General features: G+C 37.4%; 7 protein-coding genes across 11 annotated transcripts; 3 read left to right on the forward strand and 4 right to left on the reverse strand.

The window, feature by feature from the left end:
- The first annotated feature begins 14 nt into the window (after positions 1-14).
- LOC129723080 (enoyl-[acyl-carrier-protein] reductase, mitochondrial) lies at positions 15-1,332 on the forward strand. Its single transcript, XM_055677045.1, has 2 exons — positions 15-355; positions 422-1,332. The coding sequence occupies exons 1-2, from the start codon at positions 142-144 to the stop codon at positions 1,273-1,275; spliced, it is 1,068 nt and encodes a 355-aa protein (XP_055533020.1). The 5' UTR covers positions 15-141; the 3' UTR covers positions 1,276-1,332.
- On the reverse strand, positions 1,305-4,560 carry LOC129723079 (SET and MYND domain-containing protein 4). Of its 4 annotated transcripts, XM_055677042.1 has the most exons (4): positions 3,981-4,560; positions 3,838-3,916; positions 1,936-3,357; positions 1,305-1,773 (listed from the first exon to the last, which is right to left on the reverse strand). In XM_055677042.1, exons 3-4 carry the CDS (start codon positions 3,339-3,341, stop codon positions 1,410-1,412), a joined length of 1,770 nt encoding a protein of 589 aa, XP_055533017.1. In that variant the 5' UTR covers positions 3,342-3,357; positions 3,838-3,916; positions 3,981-4,560; the 3' UTR covers positions 1,305-1,409. The 4 variants fall into 4 exon arrangements, with proteins under 4 accessions (XP_055533017.1, XP_055533018.1, XP_055533019.1 ...); XM_055677043.1 differs by lacking the exon at positions 3,838-3,916 and having other exon boundaries at positions 3,981-4,559; XM_055677044.1 differs by lacking the exons at positions 3,838-3,916; positions 3,981-4,560 and adding an exon at positions 1,837-1,852 and having other exon boundaries at positions 1,936-2,064.
- LOC129723082 (protein OSCP1) lies at positions 3,823-8,305 on the forward strand. The gene is made up of 2 exons (XM_055677046.1): positions 3,823-4,074; positions 6,994-8,305. Exons 1-2 carry the CDS (start codon positions 3,966-3,968, stop codon positions 7,926-7,928), a joined length of 1,044 nt encoding a protein of 347 aa, XP_055533021.1. The 5' UTR covers positions 3,823-3,965; the 3' UTR covers positions 7,929-8,305.
- LOC129723083 (U6 snRNA-associated Sm-like protein LSm8) lies at positions 5,639-6,425 on the reverse strand. Its single transcript, XM_055677047.1, has 2 exons — positions 6,227-6,425; positions 5,639-6,171 (listed from the first exon to the last, which is right to left on the reverse strand). Exon 2 carries the CDS (start codon positions 6,165-6,167, stop codon positions 5,880-5,882), a length of 288 nt encoding a protein of 95 aa, XP_055533022.1. The 5' UTR covers positions 6,168-6,171; positions 6,227-6,425; the 3' UTR covers positions 5,639-5,879.
- Positions 8,306-9,994: 1,689 nt separating the features above from the next.
- On the forward strand, positions 9,995-13,367 carry LOC129723661 (myeloid leukemia factor). The gene is made up of 4 exons (XM_055677999.1): positions 9,995-10,170; positions 10,420-10,983; positions 11,227-11,457; positions 12,139-13,367. Exons 1-4 carry the CDS (start codon positions 10,121-10,123, stop codon positions 12,218-12,220), a joined length of 927 nt encoding a protein of 308 aa, XP_055533974.1. The 5' UTR covers positions 9,995-10,120; the 3' UTR covers positions 12,221-13,367.
- A 163-nt stretch (positions 13,368-13,530) lies between these two features.
- LOC129723660 (uncharacterized) lies at positions 13,531-15,401 on the reverse strand. The gene is made up of 4 exons (XM_055677998.1): positions 14,770-15,401; positions 14,148-14,712; positions 13,856-14,093; positions 13,531-13,798 (listed from the first exon to the last, which is right to left on the reverse strand). The coding sequence occupies exons 1-4, from the start codon at positions 15,261-15,263 to the stop codon at positions 13,653-13,655; spliced, it is 1,443 nt and encodes a 480-aa protein (XP_055533973.1). The 5' UTR covers positions 15,264-15,401; the 3' UTR covers positions 13,531-13,652.
- A 1,646-nt stretch (positions 15,402-17,047) lies between these two features.
- LOC129721810 (reticulon-4-interacting protein 1, mitochondrial-like) lies at positions 17,048-19,718 on the reverse strand. 2 transcript variants are annotated; one of them, XM_055674815.1, is made up of 7 exons: positions 19,582-19,718; positions 19,290-19,511; positions 18,897-18,977; positions 18,682-18,835; positions 17,901-18,614; positions 17,348-17,742; positions 17,048-17,284 (listed from the first exon to the last, which is right to left on the reverse strand). In XM_055674815.1, exons 2-7 carry the CDS (start codon positions 19,386-19,388, stop codon positions 17,198-17,200), a joined length of 1,530 nt encoding a protein of 509 aa, XP_055530790.1. In that variant the 5' UTR covers positions 19,389-19,511; positions 19,582-19,718; the 3' UTR covers positions 17,048-17,197. The 2 variants fall into 2 exon arrangements, with proteins under 2 accessions (XP_055530790.1, XP_055530791.1); XM_055674816.1 differs by having other exon boundaries at positions 18,897-19,101.
- Positions 19,719-23,001: the final 3,283 nt, after the last annotated feature.

Here is a 23,001-nt window from a genome sequence, read left to right on the forward strand (position 1 = left end):
ATTTTTTCGATACAAACTGTCACTTGACAGTAACGCATAAGACTTGGCTGTCATGGACCAACAGGTCTGAGCCAAAGCGAGAAAAATAAAAAAAAAATCGTCAAATTTCTGGTAATCTCAAATACGTAGACGCTGTTTAGAATGTCCGTACTATTTCGCAAATCTCTACTGGCCCAAGTGCATTTGCAGCGTAACATGAGTGTACTAGCATCTGTGCTGAGGTACAGTGAGTTTGGTGACCCTGCGAAAGTGGTAAAACTTCAGAAGGAAACGCTAGCCGAACCGTCTCCGGGTGAGGTGCTAATCAAGACGTTGTATGCTCCTATCAACCCAGCTGACATTAATACCATTCAAGGTTTGTATAAATAAATTGTCCAAATGTTGCTAAAACATTATATTCAGAGCTGGATTCTTTACTTAGGGAAATATCCAGTGAAACCGTCATTTCCTGCAGTTGGCGGTAACGAATGTGTAGCGGAGGTAGTGGCCGTCGGAGATCAAGGATCTCGGTTGAAAGCCGGTGATCGTGTCGTTACATTTGCAACAGGATTGGGAACTTGGCGCTCACATGCAATCTATAAGGAAATCAACCTGATGAAAGTGCCCAAAACAATAGGACTAGCCGAAGCTGCCACCATAACTGTAAACCCATGCACTGCGTATCGCATGCTGAAGGATTTTGTCTCACTGAAGGCAGGTGATTCAGTAATACAGAACGGAGCTAACTCAGCATGTGGTCAAGCCATTATTCAGCTGTGTCGTGCATGGGGTATTGATTGCGTTGGAGTCGTTCGAGATAGAGCAGACTTTGGTAAACTGCGGGACTATCTCAAAAATTTAGGGGCAGCAGAAATAATTACCGAGGAAGAACTAAGGACGACGAAAATATTCAAAGATGGAATATTCAAGAAACCGAAGTTAGCTCTAAACTGTGTCGGTGGAAAAAATGCTTTAGAAGTTTCTCGTCATCTCGATAATCAGGGAATCATGGTGACCTACGGTGGGATGTCGCGGGAGCCGGTCACCGTCCCAACAGCGTCTCTCATTTTTAAAGATTTAAAATACTGCGGATTTTGGATGACTCGCTGGACAAAGGAAAACAGTCTAAGTCCGAAAAGATCAGAGATGTTTGAAGAATTGTTCGGATTAATTGTAAAGAACGCATTAGCAGCACCAGCACATGAACTGATTGCATTTATAAATTATGAAAAAGCTCTCACAAACGCTCTCGATATTCAGGGATTTGTAGGGAAAAAATATATATTCGAATTTTAAAGGCACTCAATTGTAAAAATAGATATAAATAGGCTGTAATGAAATCGTTAAGATATACATATTTTATTTGGTATGGTTAAATTTTTTTTACTGTGTCATACTTAAATGTTAGGATATACGATAACTCCAATATTTTATAGACGACACAAACTCCTATAATTGAGTTTACGTGTCTGATAGGCGTAAGCGATCTGAAAACAGCGCAGTAGTGCTTCCTGAACAGAGCTAACCTCATAATTGGGATATTGCGTATCAAACTCGTTCAGGAATTGGCAATACTCTGGTATTTTTTTCAATGCTGTTTTCAAGTTATGCTTTCTGAGTTCTTCTAGTTCCTCGGTGTTTATTGGATTCACCACACCCGGTGGTAATTGTGCATGATCAAGATCATAGTAAAGTGGGTAGTTATTTTTGCAGGCTTCACATTGGCACCGGAAGCAGTATTGTCCGCGTAGACCGATTTGCCGCTCTGAGAGTGTTTCTAGACAATGATGGTAACTGTAGAAAAGTAGATAATTAGTATCGTTTCAACATGCATTTGGGATATGTAGTTTTCCAAACCTAAGCATCGAATTAGCTACGGTGAAGAATTTTTGTACACACATATGTTAGTAATAAAGTTAGAAGGTAGAAAGTGTTGACAAATAATACCAAACTCACCCATAGTTATCGTAAAGTTGTTCTCCCTTTTTGATTGGTCTGTTTATAAGCGCTGCTACGTGACCGTTAGACAGCGTAATTCGCACTAAATTTGGCGCGCATGAATGGTTAATGTTGCTCAGTATAGGGAATGATCCACATCCTAGTGGAAGCTGCTGAAATTGTTCATTTTCCTCTGGGCAGTAATCCATATACATCAAAGAATGCATATTAACAGGTGCAGTTTGAGCATGATGAAATAAGAGGCTTCTTAATAAATCAATGTGGGTTTCATTACCATTACACATGTGTTTCAGAGGGCTTTTGCTCAACAGCATATCGCTCATAACGATAGCATATACAGACCGTTGAGTCAAATCACTCGCAGTACGTAAATTTTGATTCGTCGACAGTTTATGAATTGTTTTATAAATTTCTTTAGTACTGATATTATTCCAGTTGAGATGAAATGGATTAACAGTTGTATTTTCGATAGATTCAAGTTGCTGTTTTAATTCGTCAAACTCAAAATTGAATGTAGAAATGGCCACTGTGGTAGTTCTTAGAGCCATCAAAATTACTTTAGTAAACAACTGTTGCATATTTTTAATAACACAGCACTCAATTCGATGATAACTTTCCTGTGCTTTTTGCCGGCAAGTATCGGAGCAAAACATAGTAACGGAGCAATTAGCGCATGGTATTAATATGAGGAATTTATCATTACGACAAAAGTCACAATTGAGATAGCGCAATTTTGCGGCAAGTAAAAATGAAAAGGGTTTTTCAATAACCACTAAGTCACCTGCATATAAATTACGGTTTGTAGTTAAGTATCTTCCAAATTTTTCATCCTCTTTTAGTTCCAAGCAGTCGGATACAAAAGGTATGTTGGCATTGGGTTTGTGGCATAATTTCAGATCTTTTTTATTCACATCAGATGCGTTACGGTTAACATTGTTTATCATTTTCAAACAATCCGTTTGTCGTTTGGTCAATTTGGGTACTAAATGCGCTGGATATGGATTTTCTAGGGCAAGTCGAATGTTTTCTAAACAGTCGTGGTACTCTTTCAATTCAAAACATACTGCCGATCTATTGGCATACGCAATGCCCAACGCCTCTGATCCTACTTCGGACAGAGCAATACTTTCATTATAGCACTCGATAGCTTTGATGTAAAGTTTGATTTTCGGATTAAAAAAATCATTGCCTTGTTTACGGCAGTTGATGGCTTTTGTTTCATTTTTGCAATCTTCTTTAAAACTTATCTGATTCATAAGCCCGGATGCATTTAGTATTTGGTGGACGTAATTGACAATTTCGCTACTTGTACGACATTCCTTAAGATCATTAGAGACCTGTGTTTCCATGCCGCTGATAACAATTTTTTTCCACAATGCTGCGTACATATCGTATGCATCCATGATGTCCTCTATAATACTAAAGAACACATAAAACAAATACTTAGTGCATGACGCCCTTTTTTAGAAATATTCTGTTAGAAAATGTCATATTTAGAATAGATATTGCAGCATTCATTTCAATTATATTCATAATTCATTTAGAGTTCTAAGGACGGCATTTTGAAAAGTATCCATTCGAGAGCACGTGTCGTTAGCCTAAAAGGTTGATTTGAACACATCAACTGCATAAAAGCTGCATATGCAAATCATAAGCGTAACTAGATTCTAGGTGAGAAAGAGTGATTATCCTATAGATAATATGATGTACGCCAGAATACGCATAATTTTTAATAAGTTAAATATTCGAAAAGCAATCTTTGTTTATCTCTGAATTATATTCAAACTACATAAATACACGTAATTTACGGAGTTAAATGTTTATTGGATGCTGTGTACTGAGAAGGATCTAAGTGTTCCTTTGTACCGTTTCCTTATTACGTCAGTGGAAATGGCTCACCATGGTTTCCGTTGCCACAAACAAACTCATTTTCATGGTACTGAAACTAAGTGCAAGAAGGATATTTTTCTCGAAGTCGCTACGATTAGGTTACAGTTTCAAAGTTGTTGAATTATAATTTATTGAAAATGACGGTCACTAACCTCTTTATAATCCTTAATTTGGGCTGCGAAATGTTATACGTGATTGACCAGCGTTTGAAGGCACAGACAATACCACTAGATAAATCGGCTCAAGGTAGGCGTATAGGTTATTTATATGAGAATCTTCATTTCTTATAATTAGGATAGGCGTTCAGGGAGTACTTCATCTGACTTTTTCATCTTTCTAAATCACACGCATGAATTTAATGTACCATACATTTTTGAGAAACCCAAAGATGGGATAAAATATTTCAAACGTAATTTTTAACATCCATATGTCTTCTTCAGTTTGTTTTGATACATTACCATTAAAAAATGTTGCACTGCTGCAAACTGCAGCGACATCGATACACAACGTTGCCAGACATATTTCTAAATGTGTTTCAGGTATACTTGAGCCGTTGAGAGCAAAAGTGGTACATGTGCCATTAAGTAAATTTTTCAGGAGACGCGATGAACGAAAATACTCAAATAGTAAATTATTTTCAACAATTTTTTTCAACAGAACTGCACTGAATCATTACTGGAAAGTTTCAAAATACGGTGCATAAAAGCATAACGAGTTCTGGTTGAGAAACTTACACAAACTTCAATGGAAAAACATGTACTACTTTTGTTCTATTGGAAAAATAATGACAACCAAAAAACGTTGAGAGCAAAAGTGGTACATGTCCAGTCTGAGCATGAAGGATGCATTATAGCTCGCTAATCTTGGGACATAGAACATTCATGTCTTCAGTAGAGTTGTCCAAGAGATTGAGTACTATAGAATGATGATCTGTTTGTTACGGAATTCTGTCTCTTCGTGGCGCTAGTGTATTTGTATTTGGTAACAGCATACGAGTTGTTACTGAAATAGGTAAAATGCTTTCTGTTACAAAATAGTTACAAAAGCGCCACGTAGTGAGAAACTTCCAAAGCAGACAGATCTTCATCTGAAAGTACTTAATCACTTGACCAACTTTGCTGAAGACATGATTGTTTTATATCCTAAGATCCTCGACTCACAATTCGTCTAACATGCACAGACTGGACATGTACCACTTTTGCTCTCAACGAAATGGTGATTATGTTAATTACCAAAAATTGTGTTGGCTATAACTTTAGTTTAGGTTATCAGATCTCGGTTTTTCTTCAATATTCTATCATATTATTGCGTTCTGCATCAATTTACGCAGAAAACCCAAAAAGTGTAAAAATGGCACTTGTACCACTTTTGCTCTCAACGGCTCACTAATGGATTGCCAAAGAATTAACAAAAGATGTGAACTTGCGAGACACAGATGAATCGAACAAGAGTTTTTTTTTATGCAAGCACAGCAAAAAATATTTTCATGAGACATTCGCAAATTTTCTTCTGACTGGCAAAGATGATTTCGAGAATAGGACTTCAAGACTTCGTCAAAGGGGTTTTTGTCTCTTTCGAATGTATAATTATCTTACAGTTTTTTAATTGTTTCTGTTCTATGTTCAGATCATGAGAAATTTGATCAGATTGCTTCGGATCGAAGAGATCGATAAAGGCAGTTATTAACGTTGTCAAGGCGAATTCATGGTAGAACGAACAAGATCTTTTTGCATTTCTCCGTGTAAGGAAGCGTTATCTTAGCCAAATCGTTGAATTGTGTTTCGGATGGTAAATGTTGATATTATGCATATTTGAAATAGTTTTGAAACCTAATATTCAATCTAATGAATCATTCTAAACAGTAGAGCATAATCTAATATCAAATCGCTAGTTCAGAGCATCGGTTTGCTTTCAATAATTTTTCTAGTGGAATAAACATGAATTCATCGACAGTTATGAACATACCATCTAAATGTAGCCTTCAATGGTAACATTGAATAAAAACTACACATTGAGGAATAATTTACATTATATATTATTAAAGTTATGTTTCAATGAACTACTGGTTCTAGAGGCATGCCACGAATGGAAGCAAAATCAAGTTTACTGTCTATACTTTCATCCAACTGCCCAATAACTGCTACGTTGTCTCCACGTATAATATGAAGTCCCAGGACGACTTGCTCGATTCCAGCATTCATGGAATAAACGCGCTCATGCGATTCGTCTAGGATAATATTGATAGTTTGATCGAATCCTTTCAAAGTTCCAACGAAATTTCGACCGTCCGCTGTAATAATCGACACGGTGTTATTCACATAGGATTCCAGTCCAGACATTTCTCTGTAAAATGTATAAGAATAATGTTAAATGAATCGTATTATTTAAACTGTCTTACCTTTCTGGTTTTGTTTAAAATGATAGAATGCGGTATACTAACAGCTTTACAGAAACAAAACGTTTATGGTTGTTTTGTTTACTGAGGACTTGGCTAGTTGTTTGACAGATTTCCCTACTTTTGGCACATACCATTGGTGATCCATACAGTCAATGAGTTTTATGCTCATTGCCTTACAGTGACAGATTTAACAAAGCAGGCGGCCATGTTATTGCAGTCACTGCATACACAGAGAAAAATAAAATAGTAGTATCGATTCATGTTTAGGAGTCGTCTACAAATTACGTGATGCTCCGGGGAGTGGTGACATAAAATTTATACGAATCTGCGATTGCGATTCTTTGCTTTTACGTGCGTTATGTAAGCAGGCTTCCTGTCAAAATTTTCTTCATGAATTCAGTTTTGGAACGTTTCGTAAAATGGTCTATCCAGCTTTTACGCACCATAATGGCGGGTGCTATAATGCGCGTTCGTAATTTGTGAACCTCTCTGCTTATGTCAGATTTGTGATTTCTGCAGTTTTGGAAAAATTAATGTTGCCCGATTTATTGTTTTTCGTGCGAAAGACATGAAGAGTCAAACTGACGTAAGCAGAGTTGTCAAAAGGGTAGGTAACATATTACGAATTTTTGATTATAGCGTCCGCCATTATGGCGCGTAAAAAGCTGGATATATTATGGAACTCATTATGTCAAAGCATTCCCAACTAAATATAAAACTAATATTTAATAAATGCGTATTTCATTTCTTTCGTTTCTGAAACACAGTCCTTCGTGAAATCACCGAAGTATTACTGGATCCTAAATTCCTTCATTACATATCAACGGCTTATCAGCATAACATGTTAAGTGTACAACAAACTCGAATATTACTAACTGACATTGCCTGCTGTTCACTGATGCGCCTTGACGTCAGTTCGATGGATAAACTTTGGGACTTGATGATAATGATTTTCAAATGGCAAATGTTTCTTACGAACAAAAGCTCGCAGGCACTTATGGATCTGACATTTCGCCATCTGGATGGAATTGGTCGGCTAATCCCTGAAATGAGAAAGCAAATTCTCATCGACAACGTTAAAAAATCAATCATCGAAATGTGGGAAACGCTGTGTGAGGATGATCAAACGATAGTTCATCGAAAAGTGTACAAATGGCTCAAGCCATATTCAACTAAAATTTCTATTTTAATTCGCATGGGACTACAAAAATCAAATGGTGAATTTGAAACTGCGTTGGAAAATAATGTTTTTTATAACTATTACATTAATTACATTGGAGAAAACATATATGCTAAAACTGCAAACCTTCAGGCTTTGAAAGATCTAATGCATAGTAAAGAAAAGGAAAAAGCAAAATCTGATGAACTCGCGACAGGGAGTCACGAGATTGATACTCTTGTTCAACAACTGAATATACAGAGCAGTTCGAATGATATGAATTCTGCAGAAGCCTATGGAGCTAGCGCTTCGAAATCAAGTTCCATTCACGGAGGATTACATGAGATTGTAATTGATCAGGAGGTTGAACAGGCTCCTAATCTTGAAAAAAAGGAACCCCCCGCTGTAGAAAGTAATTTAGTTAAATTTATGAAGAAAATAAAAATGGAGAGTAATGAACTTGTAGCTATGCAAGACGAAGAATCGAATCCTAATGAAGAATTATTGAAAATGTTTGATCAGAACCTAGACCTGAAAATGTAATACACTGGAGACGCCTTTTTGCGCGAGAGATATGTGCCGCGTGAAATATACTCATAAATTATGAGATACTCGTTAAAAAGACGCGATATAATAAGGTTCTAAATAATAATAGATTGGATTTTCTTGTGACTTTATTAAACAATTCAGAATGAATCTAAAAAAACTAATTGTGTAGTCGAAAATACAAAGTACTGAGAGCGTGATATTCAAGCAAATTTATAGCCAAGTATAAGTTATTTAGAGCTAAGTTCGGTTCGTTCATATTTTATTTCTAGGTACCAAATAACACATAGTTCAATAATGAATGCTCATTATTATCTAAGTAATTGGGATAATTTTTTTAATGAGAAATACAGGAATTATTAAAGTAGACTAAATGCGACTTACTTTATTCAACGAAATCCAGATATTCATTCATGCGCGCAAGTTTCAAAATAAAATTTAAATCCGTTGAATCACTTCGTTTAATAGGCGTTGGTCGATAAGATGCATCCCAGCAGAAATGACTTCATTTATCTAAAAATAAAATCGACTTTTCATATGTACCATCAAGAAAAATCCTGTAGTTTGAAAAGTGGTAATCTGAAAATAGTAAATTTCTAAAATTAGTCTACTGTTATGATTCATTTCTATCCAGCCTTTTACGCACCATAATGGCGGTCGCTATAATGCGTGTTCGTAATATGCGAACCTCTCTGCTTACGTAAGATTTGCGATTTCTGAAAACTTGGCAACACAAATGTTGTCAGAGATATTTTTCTTTTGATAAATTGTATGAAGACTTCAAACTGACGTAAGCAGAGTTGTCAAAAGGGTGGGTAGTTTATTACGAACTTTGCATTATAGCGTCCGCCATTATGGCGCGTAAAAAGCTGGATACTAGGACGCATTATATGAAAACTGAAACGAGCATGTAACGTTCAAAGAGGGAAAATTTTGATAGCTTTCACATTTGGTATATCGACTGTAATTATTAATGTGTCGTTTGATAACTACGTTTAGGAGATTTTCATGATATGATATTTATCATCATCATCCTTTTTTTTTACGTTTCACGATCCATTATCTCCGGACATTTTACAGTGAATTGGCATTGCATTTGCGCAAAAGTTAGAAAAAATTAAATTCCAGTAACCTGGCCATAAAAATCATAAAATGCTATTTTATATGCTGTTTTTTCAGCTGGACAACCCGTGATCAGTCGACGGTATAAACAGAGCCGGATTTACGATTGTGAGGGCCCGGGGCGGAGTTTTAAGTGAGGGCCCCAAAATAAAACAAATCCGTTTTTTATCGTGCGAGTTAAAAACATTTATTTGTTATTGAAAAGTTACCAATGTTAGAATTTTTTCTTACGAGTTTTTTTGCAGAGAACTTATTGATTAAATAATCAACATTCACTCCTTCAGTATGTCGTACTTACAACTTGACAATGCTAAGTTTGATAGCCTGTCATTCTCCATAGTCGTACGCAACCTATTTTTTATTAGTTTCATCTTTAAAAAAGACCTTTCCCCAGTTGCGATCATTAGACTCAAATAAATCCGCAACGCAATTTCAGCGTTTACAAATACTTTTTGCATATTATTGTTCACAATCACATTGCATAAATGTAATTCAAATGAACTATTCTCTAGACTCTGAAATTGCTTAGCAAACGCAAAAGCTGAACTAACTCGTTTCCCAATCCATTTTCCAGATCTGGTTCGATTCAAATGGTGTGTTAATGTGTGTCATTCCAAGAGAATTCAAGATGAACTCTTATGGATATTGTTGTAAATCGAACCTCTAATTGAATCTCATTTTTGAAAGATAAAAAAAATATTGTATTAGGGAACTGAGCAGGGCATTTTCGCAGACGAACTACTCGTTCAAAATCCAACCGACTCGCCATCTGTTATATCAAAATTGATCAGGCGAGTAACTCGCCACTCGCTCGTCTTCTGTAAAGTCCCCCAAATATGTTGTTGCCCCTTTTTTCGTAACGTCCTTTACAAACTACCCTCGAGAACACTGATGATTTTTCTAGTAGTTTCATGAGCACTTCCAGAGGTGTCAAAAACTTTTATTACTGTAAAGTTGGTAATACGTTTTAATTTGGGATTGTAATATTTGCAAAGAAATTGTGAAGAATTTGTTGAAACAACTGTAAAAAGTGCTTCAAAAGTTTAAAATCCAAGTGATATTGAAGAATGTCTCTGTTTGGAATGATGGGCGATTTAGAGGATGATCCAATTTTTGGGTAAAGCTTATTTAATCTCGAAATAATTTGTTTTCAAAGCACCCTCATAAAAATGTGAAAATCAACTGCAACGCACCAAAATTTAACGCGGAAAAATCCATTAGGAAGCGCTTTTGTTTTATTCAATACAAAATGAATTGTATTTTTTTGTGCGATTGCATCAGTCTTTGTAATGTAAACAATCTATCGGAATGGTTTTGCAGGGCTCGGGATTCACTACATAGACTTTTTTTCTCTATATTTTTATAGACACCATATGCGCTCAATGAGGCAAATGAATAATATGATGAATTCATTGTTTGCGGATCCCTTCGGAATGTTAGGCGGACTCGATAGTATTGCAGGTCCCTCACTTGTCGGTCCTCGGGGCGGTTCCGCAATGATGCCTTTCATGGGGCCTAGCATGAATATGAATCGTTTATTGAATAGCAACAATTCACCATCGTATTGTACTAGCAGTGTGTTTTCGATGACCTCGGGTCCGGATGGGCCCCAGGTTTACCAGGCTACATCGAGCACTCGTACTGGTCCAGGGGGAATCAAGGAAACACGAAAAACCGTTCAAGACAGCAGATCCGGTACAAAGAAAATGGCCATCGGGCACCACATTGGCGAACGAGCCCACATAATCGAGCGTGAACAAAATGTACGCACTGGATCTCAAGAAGAGCGTCAGGATTTCATCAATCTGGATGATGAAGAAGCTGAGGATTTTGATCGAGAGTTTCAGACTAAAGCGCGCAGTTCTCTAAGTCTCTCTGGAGGTAGACGATCCGGACCAGAAATTATGGAACTACCATCAAATCAGCCAAAGTAAGTCTTTGATCGATTTTATTCGAAATTGTATAAATAAATTGTAAGCATAGAATAGTGGGCTAAACTACACATCAATTCGGGTTTATATGTTTTGATTTTTTTTTGAACGTTTGATTTTTGACTCGTGTATCGTCAATGAATATCAAAATAACGAATGTATAATGGCGTGATTGTTTAGAATTGATATTTTCATCGAAACCATAAATTACCTGCAACTGTTCTCCATTACAAACCGTCTAGCCCACCGCATATTCGTGCTATTACAAACAGTCCGTACAACGTGACTTCTCCGAGTAGTAGCGGACAGTATCAACAACACCAACAGCAGCAATCGACAACAACACACAATCGTAACCGCATAACTGGTGGGCCTGCTGCTCCGTCAGTAACGCCACGCAGGGGCATTCGATCGCCGGCTTCGTCCCCACTAGCACTGCCTTCATCGAACGGAAGTGGACACATTACAACAAGGTATAAGCGTTCCATCTAATTTCGTTAACCACAAACTACGACTAGGTTTTAAATTCGCTGTTCGAAAACTAATCATTCAATACCTGGACTACCCGCTATTGCGCAATGGATGCTGAGGTATTCGATTCCTAAATTGCGTTATCCTGTACAACAGATGTTAGATGTGAAATTTGTGACGAATGTTTGAAGGCCATGTTCCGAATGCGTAATATAACGCTTGGGTTTTGTTCAGTTATTGTTCGCAACACAATGGGTATTAACCTTCAGAAAATTGTTGGTTTTTCGACATCTAGATTATCTGTTGGTATCTGTATGTAACATTGAAAGTATTTTTTTTTTTCAAAAAAATAAGATTTATATGTACAACTTCGTCTAGCAAAAAAAAAAAATGGTTTTACACAAAGCAATTGAGTGCAATTGAGAGTTGTTCATTCTAGTCATTTTCAATTGGTATAAAGTCAAAATACTTTGGAAAAGTTTTGAGAGATAAATCGGTGGAAGTCACATAGATATTTTATTATCGTTTTTTTTACATTAATTTTTAATAAAAAATAAAGATTATTTAACCCATCATAAAAATATCTCCGCATAAATCAACGTTAATTTAAGTATCGAAAAAGAAGAGCATATTTTCAAAATATGACGCGCTTTTCTAATACCACTTTATCGTTTGTTTTCCAGTGTGCATCCGCATCCGTATAACGTGGCAGGCAGAAAGAATCGTGCTATTAAAGGCCCTTCTTCTTCACCATACCATCAGTAAACGAGTTGTTGGAAAGTGGAATGCCCCACTATGGCAAAGAACATTCACAGCAGTGTAAGGCCGGTAGGAAAATCGGATTCACAATTTGCAATTCACTGAAATTTCTTTGCAAACCGACAAATGGCAAACCGAATCGGATTTTCGTCGAGATTCGCTACAATTCTATTCTACTATTTAATAATAATCACTACCTATATTAGAAGATCGCGATAGTTCAGCGCTTCAGTCGGCTTCATTTTGTGTCAAATTAATCCCAATTTCAAAGTAATGTCAGTGTGATTCTTCATTTTACACGTCACATAAATACATTGAAAAGGGAACATACAACCGGCTGATGGTTGCGTCTCGTCTTAGTTAAGTATATTAATGATTTTTAAAAAGGAGTTGAAATTTATTCTCGTCAAGTAACTGTTATTCTTCTAAATGAATTTGTAGTTTTCTCCAACAACAAGAATGTTCATTAGTGTGATAGGGTACGTATGTTTTCGAACCGATTAAAGTTGTTTTGTTCTTGGATGTTAATATTTAGATTACCGACATATTGTCCGTGGAGAAATCGCTTTCATTTCGCAACCATCAAAGAATTTATTATCATTAGCGAATGAAGTTTACCCAAGATGACGATGTCGAATAACCTCTTGTTTGCTAACAACTGAAGTGAAAATCCTAATATCTCGTACATTTTGCATCTATTGAATGAATATAGTTTACTATATCTTCCATCGGCTGGTTAGTTCTGTTTTTAGACAAGCTAAAACATGACTTGTTCAGAAACTGATACAACAAGTCTTTATCCAGTATCGGTAACAAAGACGCTATCCAGAAATCAGATGAGAAACCAAATTTATTTTTAACGAGGCAAATCCTTACAATCACATGAGAAGCAAGTCATTATTTTTGTATTGATATAAGATTTATTCGATGAAGCCGAGCAGAACGTTAGATTAGCTATTAAAATTTGATATCTGCATATGGTTTGCCCGGACATGGCAGACCATGTGCTAAATTTTGAACTGCGGAAGGATGCGGCTGCATAATTATTGCTAGTATAATCAGTAGAGTAGCATACTTTTTGTTCTTTTAATTTATGAAATGTTTGTAAGAGGACAACTATATATAAACAGAAAAATAAAATGATATAAGCATATTTCTGGATTTTTCTCAACATCATGGGATAGAGCTCAATCTCGAGAGCTAAAAATATAACTAATAACAATAAAGACCACAGAATAGTTTTTCATATCCTATGCATGAAATGATATGCTGCAGGGGTTTTGAGAGATTTTTTCAATGATAATCAAGAAGAGATCTTAGACGATTTTTTGTTCTTCAATTTCTTATTCTTATAAACCACATACATGAATGTTTTATGTGTATCATTCGTACTTTTCGAAACTTGTATATTAACTAAATGCAGCTAAAAGTTGCTCAATCAAGTGGGAGAAAAATGCAGATTCTTTTTCCTTTTCGCATTTTGAATTTTTATGTTCAGTAAGCGATTGATACGTGAGTCGTCGAACCGTGCCATTGCTTGTAACCGATCGTTCGTTTCCAACATTGCCCGATTGTAAACTTTTTCTGTGGAAGGGACGAATGTTTAGGTAGAAAACATTACGTTACTGCAGTACTCTTAACCTTTGATGAAAGTCAGCTTATCCGGTTCCAGCTGTATACTTGGCGGTGCATTTTGTCCTGCGTTATTCGATTTTCGTCCCGTGACACTGCTCACTGCCAACCGTTCGTGTCCCCAAAGTGCTACTGCCAGTTTGCTTATAAATTTGAGATCATACTTTTCACCGGGTTCAACTGCGTCAATGTCCACCATCGTACGACACGGAATGACTGAGTCCATCACCACGATATCGCCGTTATCCTGGAGCATACAGATTAAATTTTAATTTGCGTAATACACTATTGTTATACTTACTAGCGTGTACGCTCCACTTAGCGATATGAATTTGTTTGCAATTGTCTCTCGACTTTGCCGTAGATGAGAAACAGTAGGAGGTGACGTGATGAATATGGGAGAACTTTGTTCTTTGGAGTACGCACAGGCCGCTGGAGGAGTTTTCACAGTTTCATGAACTATAGGAGTGGGCTTTCCGAGCAATTTTGAATCGTGAGTTCTAAGCTTTTCTGTTAGTTCTCGGTTAGCTTGTAGAAGATCGTTATTGCGGACGTGGACATCCCGCAATCGTGTTACGAGCAGATGGTTTCTTCGTTTGAGCCATTCGTTTTCTTTGCGAAGACGCTCTAATTCTTCCATCGCTCCGCAAACGTGCGACTGTTGTGTTGGTTCATCTGGTGGCTTGTCATATTCGTGGAATTCATCGTCCAGTTTTTCGGCGTCAGATTTTCCCGTATTGGTTTGTAACCGAGCATTGGGATTGTTCAAAGGCTGCCACAAATCAGAAAAATTTCGTTTTATGCGCTTTGGATTGGGTATGCTCTCATTGTTTCGACTCAAGTTATTGTTACCTAATGAGCTGGCTCTAAATATAAATAAAGTTTGTTAAAAGCAATCATTAATTCAATAAAACATCTCTTACTGAAATTCATTCACAATAGAATCTAAAATGCGATTCTGTGCAATTTCATTTTCGCTGTGTTCAGCCTGTGATCCAAACTGTTCATCTAGGAAATTGTTCAGACCGTCGACCTCCCCAGAATGGTCAAAGTGGTATGTGTCGTCAATTTTTTCTTCTTTGATAGTTGTGTCCAATTGAAACGAAACTAGATTACAGGCACCATCATTTACAGTCGTTTTCATTTTACGCTTCCACTGAATTGTTTTTATCTTCAAATAAAACTGGTGGAAGTCTCTGAGTTGCTGGTAACAACTACAACAAATCTGCCCGTTCAGATCAAGTATTTCCTCTGGGAAATATTTTGTAATAAGGGCTTCGATATTCTGTTGAACGTTTCCTTCCTCAGGAGTTGTTGGTAATGTTTTGATAAAATCCGGTCCGTCGGAGAAACACAGTAAACAATAGCAACGGAACTGCTCAGTCACGGTACAATGTGTCTGCGGTTGCGATTCCATTGTACTGCATTCAAAATAAATACGTTTTCATGTACAACATATTTCATTAAAATCATGAATAAATAACTATTTAAATAATTGAAATTTTGAGACTTTTCTGATTCACTGTACGAAAATTGTAAACATTGTAATCTTCTGACATTAATATTTTTTATATCGAATCAGGGTTGCGGCAAAGAGAAGCTTCCAAAGCACAGCTCTATTCGACACAGAGAAAAATATCATGGATTGAATTGTTTGGTAAAGCTAGTCGAATTAAATGAACGCGGTTCAGACAATAGGGTGTTTTAAAGGTATGTATATTATTTTTTCTTTTGATAAGAAATGTCAAAAGAAATACATATTCTACTGACTTTTCTTAATTAAAACATCAAAACTATTGAAAAAATCGATTTCGAATTTTAACAACTGTAAGTGGTTTTAAGACATACCCTACCGTCAAGAAATCATGACGCAGGGTGGCCAGGTCATTTTTCAAATATCCACACTCCACAAAACAATGCCTTTATACATATTAAATCGAGTGCGGTTAATCAACCGACTATTAAACTTACTTTTATTCACACGCGCTCCAATGTTTTCAATATCAAGAAATGTATTAACATCTGGCATCCCTGTCATAACACGTAAACCAGGGTTATAATTTTCACAAGCCAGCAGCAGAAATGTCATTTTGCTTACTATCAGGGTTATATTCCCCAAAAGCCAGCAACAGCAATGTCACTCTGTGCACTACTTGCCAGTTAGTGAAAATTTAAAACAAATATATTTTTTCAATTCTAAAAACAAAGAAAATTCGTAGAGATCTAAGACAAATTACGTTATGCCTACTGAAAGGTCGGTTATCGATTAGTATAAGAAAAAGCAGGTATTTTTTCAAATTAAAACCCCCTATTGTGGTCGTTTCATACTACGAAGTTATGTTCTTCCACTGAACAAGTTTAATCACGATCTGGAGATGCATCACGCTTTAAACGCTGTCTGCTGCTGAAATCAACAAAAGTCTACTCGAAGTTAAACAGGGGGTTAAAATAAAAGATAAAAACTTACTTTTATAAATAAACAAGATTAGGCTGGCTTTCACAAATACAATAGCACTTTTTTTGCAACTCAGAAAATGCAGACAACTATTGAAAATTCAAAAATTAAAAGTTGAATAATACTGAAAAATGCAGGGCCTTGTTCTGAACGCATATTTCAACCAATGGGGTCCTAAAGTTTTAAACAGTTTTCTGATTTTTATATATCAGCTGGAAGAGTGCAATTTTCTGAGCAAAACGTGATTTTTAAAAAATGTTTATCATTTTCCTTTGATTTTTGAATGAAGGATAAAAATCTGCTCGAAATGCCTTAAATGACAGCTCTTTCATATACCGTACATGGGCGAAACGTCATCTAAGACCTTTCGAGCAGTATTTTTATTCTTCATTTAAAAACAATTGTAATTTTGGGAATCGGAAAGTTTATGTAAAGTTGGTATGAGGAACTGTTTTAAATGTACCGGATGGCGGTGTTTTTCAATATCGAATAAATAATTCCAATCGATGACATATGCAATATATTTTTTTTCTAAAGACTGTTTTATTGAACTCAATTCTTCCTCGCATTTCTTTGCAAAAACTAATTTAGTAGTCACAACTTTCTTGCTTCTTATGTTCGACAAATTTAAGCCTTACAATAAACTCAAAGTTCTAAAAACCTCGTAACAAAAACAAACACTTACAATTATGAAATAGTTACACGGAAAGACCTTCAAGCTAGGGTAAAATTAATTACTACATTAATGGTTATTACCTTTTATCATCAAGGGGTAAAAAAAGTTGGGACATTTTTTCAACTTTTGTAAAATTACAAACAGTTACAGCTGTAGAAACACGATACATTCTTCGTTTTTTTCAGCGCTTAGTTAAAATTCGGAACATACACAATTCCTTCTATCGGAAGGTAATGATAGTGCTGCCAATACTTTTTTCACTGCAGATATGATCCATTGCTCTTTCGACTTCGTTTGGAGTGTAGACCTAGAATAGTAACAACTGTTGTAACCATTATGCGTTCATTGTGACTAGCGCGATATGACTTACCCTATCAACAACCGTTTTCAATGTTTCGTCGTTGACGAACCCTGCTAACCGTTCCAGTACCATGTGACACACATGAGGCCCTCCCCAATCTGGGTGTGTTCGGAAGATAACGGCCGCTAGTTTCCGAAATTTGATAAGTACACTGAGAAGCATTCTAGTCAGCGGGCCAAATTCATCTGACGCAAGCTCCGGTTCAACCGTATCTATGATGGTGCCACCCTTCGCTAGGAATTTGTTTAGAAATTTGTAATCGTACGCAAGTCGAGTGGTCAGGAAGATATAGTCGAACTTTTCCCGAGCCGTCAGCTCGTTGATCAGATTAGATTTTTCCACATTGATGTCGATGAAATTGGAACGGAAATGTTCATTGGCAAAGGTGATTATATCTCCGGCACCTGGAAGTTTAGAAGAAAGGAATTGATTATTGGTTAAAACCTGAGACAATACATCAATAATACCTTTTTCTTCTGCGAGCGGTATGATTTCGTGTTTGAAATGTAATAAAATGTGTGTCAGGACAAACATAGCGAATAATAGAAAAAAAGAAACTTACCCAATTCATGAATAACGGGAGCGGATCGTGTATGGCACGTAACAGCAACGTGAGCACCCCACTTATTCGCTAGTTGCGTTATTACACAGCCCACCGGTGAGCAAGCGTCCTGTACTAAAATTCGCTTTTCCTTGCAAGTATGTTCTGTTAAACCGTGAGCATCCATTGAACTCAAGGCAATACAACCACTGTAGGGTAAGCTCGCAGCACCTTCGAATCCAATGAGGAATGGTTTTCGAGATATTCGCGTTTCTGGCACAACTACCAACTCTGCCGCAGCTCCTGACTCGTACCAAGGAGCAGCCAACCACACTTCGTCTCCTATTTCTATTCCGCTTTTCGATCCTTTTCCAACGGCTTCCACTACGCCGGCGCATGATCGTCCTAGTACGAGGGGAAGTTCTGGATTGTAGTTCACGTCGTAGGTTTTTATCATCCGCCGAAGCGTTCGTCCATACCCGAACGCTATTCGACGATCAATTCGATTTAAAGCAGCAGCCCGGACACGCACCAGTATATCGGAGGAAGACTCGAATTGCGGAACAGCTGTATTGCACAACGTTACGTTATCCGGATCACGGAAGGAGGTACAGGCGATGGATTTCATGATTGGTGTTGCTAAATGGGGTCTTGCTAACCAAACGCCTAAAAGGACACCGCCCGTCGTTCCAAAGCCAAGTCCGACAAGAATAAAAAACGCATTGTTGCGAGATACTAAGAAAAACAAAATTGTTCGTTAAGTTTAAAGTTGTCTAAAGAAAATTGAACAACAAATGCTTACTTTCATCCCGAAACAGTATTCGTAATTGTTCGTAGATTATCGTAGGATCTGCTACATCTCTGGCGGTGTCTTTCAGTCTTTGGATCAACTCTAATACATGCGACCATGCATTTCTGGCAGCGCTACTGGCTTCGGCGTTGGCATCGCTCAGTGCCTGCAATGGTGTTGTCGTTATGAAATTATTGTACATAGTTAGGTGCCTCCGAAGAGCTCACCCTCATAGCCATGTTTCGACCCTCGTCGGAGTACTGCCTGACGACACGTAGTCCATTCTCGGTGGCCATGCTGATGTTGGACTGCGAATTTGACGGTTTAGTGTAATGTTACCAATAATACATCAACAGTCAGACTAAGCAGTATTAGTATTTATATCCCTTAACCTTATGATTGTATTATAGTTCCATTTACCGTCGCTTATCACTAACATTGAAAGTTCGACAGTGGTGATGGAGGCATGAATGAAAAGAAATACAGATGAACATAATCACTGAGGGGTGATTGCAAGGATTGGATACAAATTATATGCACAGTACTTACGTAACATCAAGCAACAAACAGTTTATGTACACAGACATGCACTTATCCTAGTTTCTTAATCGTAACAATACCTGCATAACATTTACGGCTTCCCCGACGCGAGTCCTGACATCCTCCATAGTACCCGTTATTTGCCAGTGGTTTTGTAATTCGTAAAAAAAGTTACGCATCTAAAAGTTAGTAGCAAACTTTAGTTCCAATTATTTGGTGGGCATTGCTCTGTATGCTAGTATTTTCCTTGGGCCCTCTTAAAACAGAGGACAGATCCAGATGTTTTACTAGAATACTTCATGCTAAAAATAAAAATAATTTTGATCGTTTAGCCAGCTTAACTCCAAAAACAAGCACTGTTGCGTGAACTACCATGATTTTGTTGATTTATTGCCAAGAGCACAAAATATTTGCTGCTTATGCGACAGTCTTTGTAAGTTTTTGGTGCCTTTTCTGTTCGGTTCGATGACTGACAAACAGAAGTGCGAAAGAAAAACAAATCGATTTTCAACAGGGATCACGATTAGATAGTTTCAGTAGTGTGGCGCTCCCAAAACATGACGTCATTAATGCCGAATTCCATGTATCATCTGACAGGCGGCAGAAGTATTTTTTGACTATTTGACGTCACGCTTGAATGTGTGTGGAATCAACCGAATACCTGTTGCTGCAGTGTAACATTGCTGACGTTTCTCTTTAAAGGTTGCTCTTTTAAGCTAGAACACTTGTGGCGCTGAGGAAGCGAAAAAGACAGGCTATCGAACCTAGGACTGAAAAATAACGCATTTTGGGGTATAGTGGGATCATAAATGATTCGAATTTTGGAACTGTTTTTCATAGACGAATTCTCGACTACTTTGTGATAAGGTCGTATGTCTAAACGTAAATAAAACGAGTGAGAGTTATATCCCTTGTACTCCACAAGCATAAATCATCTCTCACTCGTTTTGTTTATGTTTAGACATACGACCTTATAACAAAGTAGTCGAGAATTGATTGCGTATGTTATTGCTAAATGGACTTTCCAGGAAGATTTATCGTTTTGCTTCTTTGATAGTTTTGATTAGTTTAGCTTGGTTTGATTGCACCTCTGAGCTATCCATAGCCCTTACATCGTGATTATAAAATATAAACAGGTTCAATGAGATGTTCAAAGGATGAAAAAACATTGAGGGTTTTTACTAAGGGACGTCTGTTTATATTTGATATTAGATAAAGAATGAATCGCAGCATGCCTGATTTACCTAGTAAATACCTTCACGTTCAATAGACTACAATTAGGGTTTGCAATATTCCCGGGAAACGGGAATGAAAAATCTCATTTCCTGGGAATTTATTAATAAAAGGTAACATAAAAACATTTAAAATTTCATTATTAACTCGCATGAACAACAAACTAAAAAAGCAAAAAATTAAATAAAACAAAACATATTCAAGTTTACATCAGAAATTCGCGATCAATTTTTGTTGCAAATATTTGTAGAAGAGGAAGTTTCAGAGTTTTCATGTCGTCGAACAAACGCTTCAGGTTCGATGACAATTTTACGTTGAGACAAAATAATGTAATTTCCTTCTGTAAAACTTTATTTAGATCCGCTGAATCACCGCTGCTGTTTGGTTGTTTGAATACTTCCAAATCACCGACTAAAGCTCTTGCTAGAAATGTAGCAAGAAAGAAACGAAACTGAAGTGTCCGGTACTTTCAGTTTGTTGTAGAGAAAGCCCTAACACTCAGTAGGCATTAGACGAGGAAAATATTTGCTATAATTGGTTCGAAATTTTTTGGGCAACTCATTTCTTCGGGTTATAATTGTTATAATTTAATAAAATTCATCTGACAGAGTGTGTGTCTTAATGAAAAACTTAATACTAATGTCAATAAACTATCACAAAAGGTTACCTAACGCGAATTCTGTTTTTAAAAGCTGTGCCAGTTATATTAAAATCGAACGCATCTGCTACTGTGTTAAAGCTGGCCGACATAAAGCGTATTGGGTCGAATTGACCATATTGTGCGTTGCGTTGAGGCAGGTTCAACCGGGATCTTGGTCTGAGAGATCGTTCAGGGGCATATTTATCCAGGTGGCCGAGGATTTCCGGGGCGTCGATTTCATTTAAAAGAACTTTACCAATGAATACAGCTTGCGCCTCGAATCGTCTCTGCTCAAGAGTTTGCATTCCTAAAAGCCGACAGCGATCAGTGTAGGCTGGCAGATTTGAGGAATTGCGCCAAGGGAGGAATCTTAGCGCATATCGTACAAATTTACGTTGTACGGATTCAATTTTGGCAATCCAGGAGTTGTGGAATGGACACCATACAACGGAGCAGAATTCTAAGATAGACCGCACTAGAGAGAAAAAGAGCGATCTGAGACAAAACGGATCACGAAACTCGTTGGCTATCTTAAACATGAATCCGAGTTGTCGATTAGCTTTAGCGATGATCTCGTTGTAGTGCAGTTTGAAAGATAGCGCAGTATCCAAAATACCTCCTAGGTCTCGAATTTGTGTCACTCTAGATAGAGGCTGACCGGACATAGAAGAATCAAATAAGATTGGCTTCTTTGTCCGATAGAAGGAGATGACACTACATTTCTGAACGCTTACAGAAAGAAGGTTTCTAGAGCACCATAGGCTGAAAATATTCACCACTTGTTGGAGCTCAACGCAGTCCGCATAATTTCTCACGACTTTAAAGAGTTTTACATCATCGGCGTACAATTTACGGCAACCTTCCGGAAGTAACAAAGAAATGTCATTGATGAATATCATGAAGAGTAGCGGTCCTAGGTTGCTACCCTGCGGGACTCCAGAGACATTCGTGAACTGTGCAGAAAACTCACTTCCTATCTTCACACAGAGTGTTCGATTCATCAAGCAGGAACCAAGCCATTGCACGAGAATAGATGAAACTCCAAGTTTTCCAAGTTTAGCCAAAAGTATCCTGTGGTCTACTCGATCAAACGCCGCTTTCAGATCGGTGTATACTGCATTTATTTGAGCACCGTTACTCATATTTCTCAAGCAAGTTGAGGAGAATTCGGCTAAATTAGTCGTAATAGAGCGTTTCGGGTAAAAAGCATGTTGGTCCGACGTGATGTAATGTTTGCAGCTGTCGAATAGGGCGTCGTTTACGATTATTTCCATTACCTTAGAGCATGCGCAGAGAGATGTGATGCCTCTGTAGTTTTTCACGTCACGTCTATCACCTTTCATTCAACATAATGGAGGATTTCCAACTGAAGGGAAACACGCGTTGTCGAAGAGATAAATTGAACAGCAGGCATAGCGGATGAATAAGGACAGAGGCACATCGTTTCAGAACGCATGACGGAATTCCATCAGGGCCAACAGCGAAGGATGATTTCAGTTTATCAATGGCAGTAGTAACGTGGCGGCTTGTTATTTCAAGCAGATTGAAATCAATAACATCTCCAGGAAGGTAACTTAAAGCAGTATCAACCTGGGCATCGGAAGCAGTATGCTCATGAAAATTGTGTTGAAAGCTACGGGCAAATAGAGTACATTTTTCAAGCAATGTGCTGCCGTGACAATCACCAAGAAACATATCTACTGGTAAACCATCTTCTTTACGCTTAGAATTCACGAACGACCAAAATAATCGTGGATTCCGTCTGAGGTTACCCTGCATCCTGGAGAAGTACTGTTTGTAAAGGAAGCGGTTATATTTTCTGTATATTTTCTGTATAACTTGCTGATTTCATTGAATCGATGCTTCGAAATTGGACAACGCGCTTTACAATAATGTCGCAACGCCGTGGAACGCTGTTT

The sequence above is a fragment of the Wyeomyia smithii genome, chromosome 2 (genome assembly GCF_029784165.1).
Source record: "Wyeomyia smithii strain HCP4-BCI-WySm-NY-G18 chromosome 2, ASM2978416v1, whole genome shotgun sequence".
NCBI lineage: Eukaryota > Metazoa > Arthropoda > Insecta > Diptera > Culicidae > Wyeomyia > Wyeomyia smithii.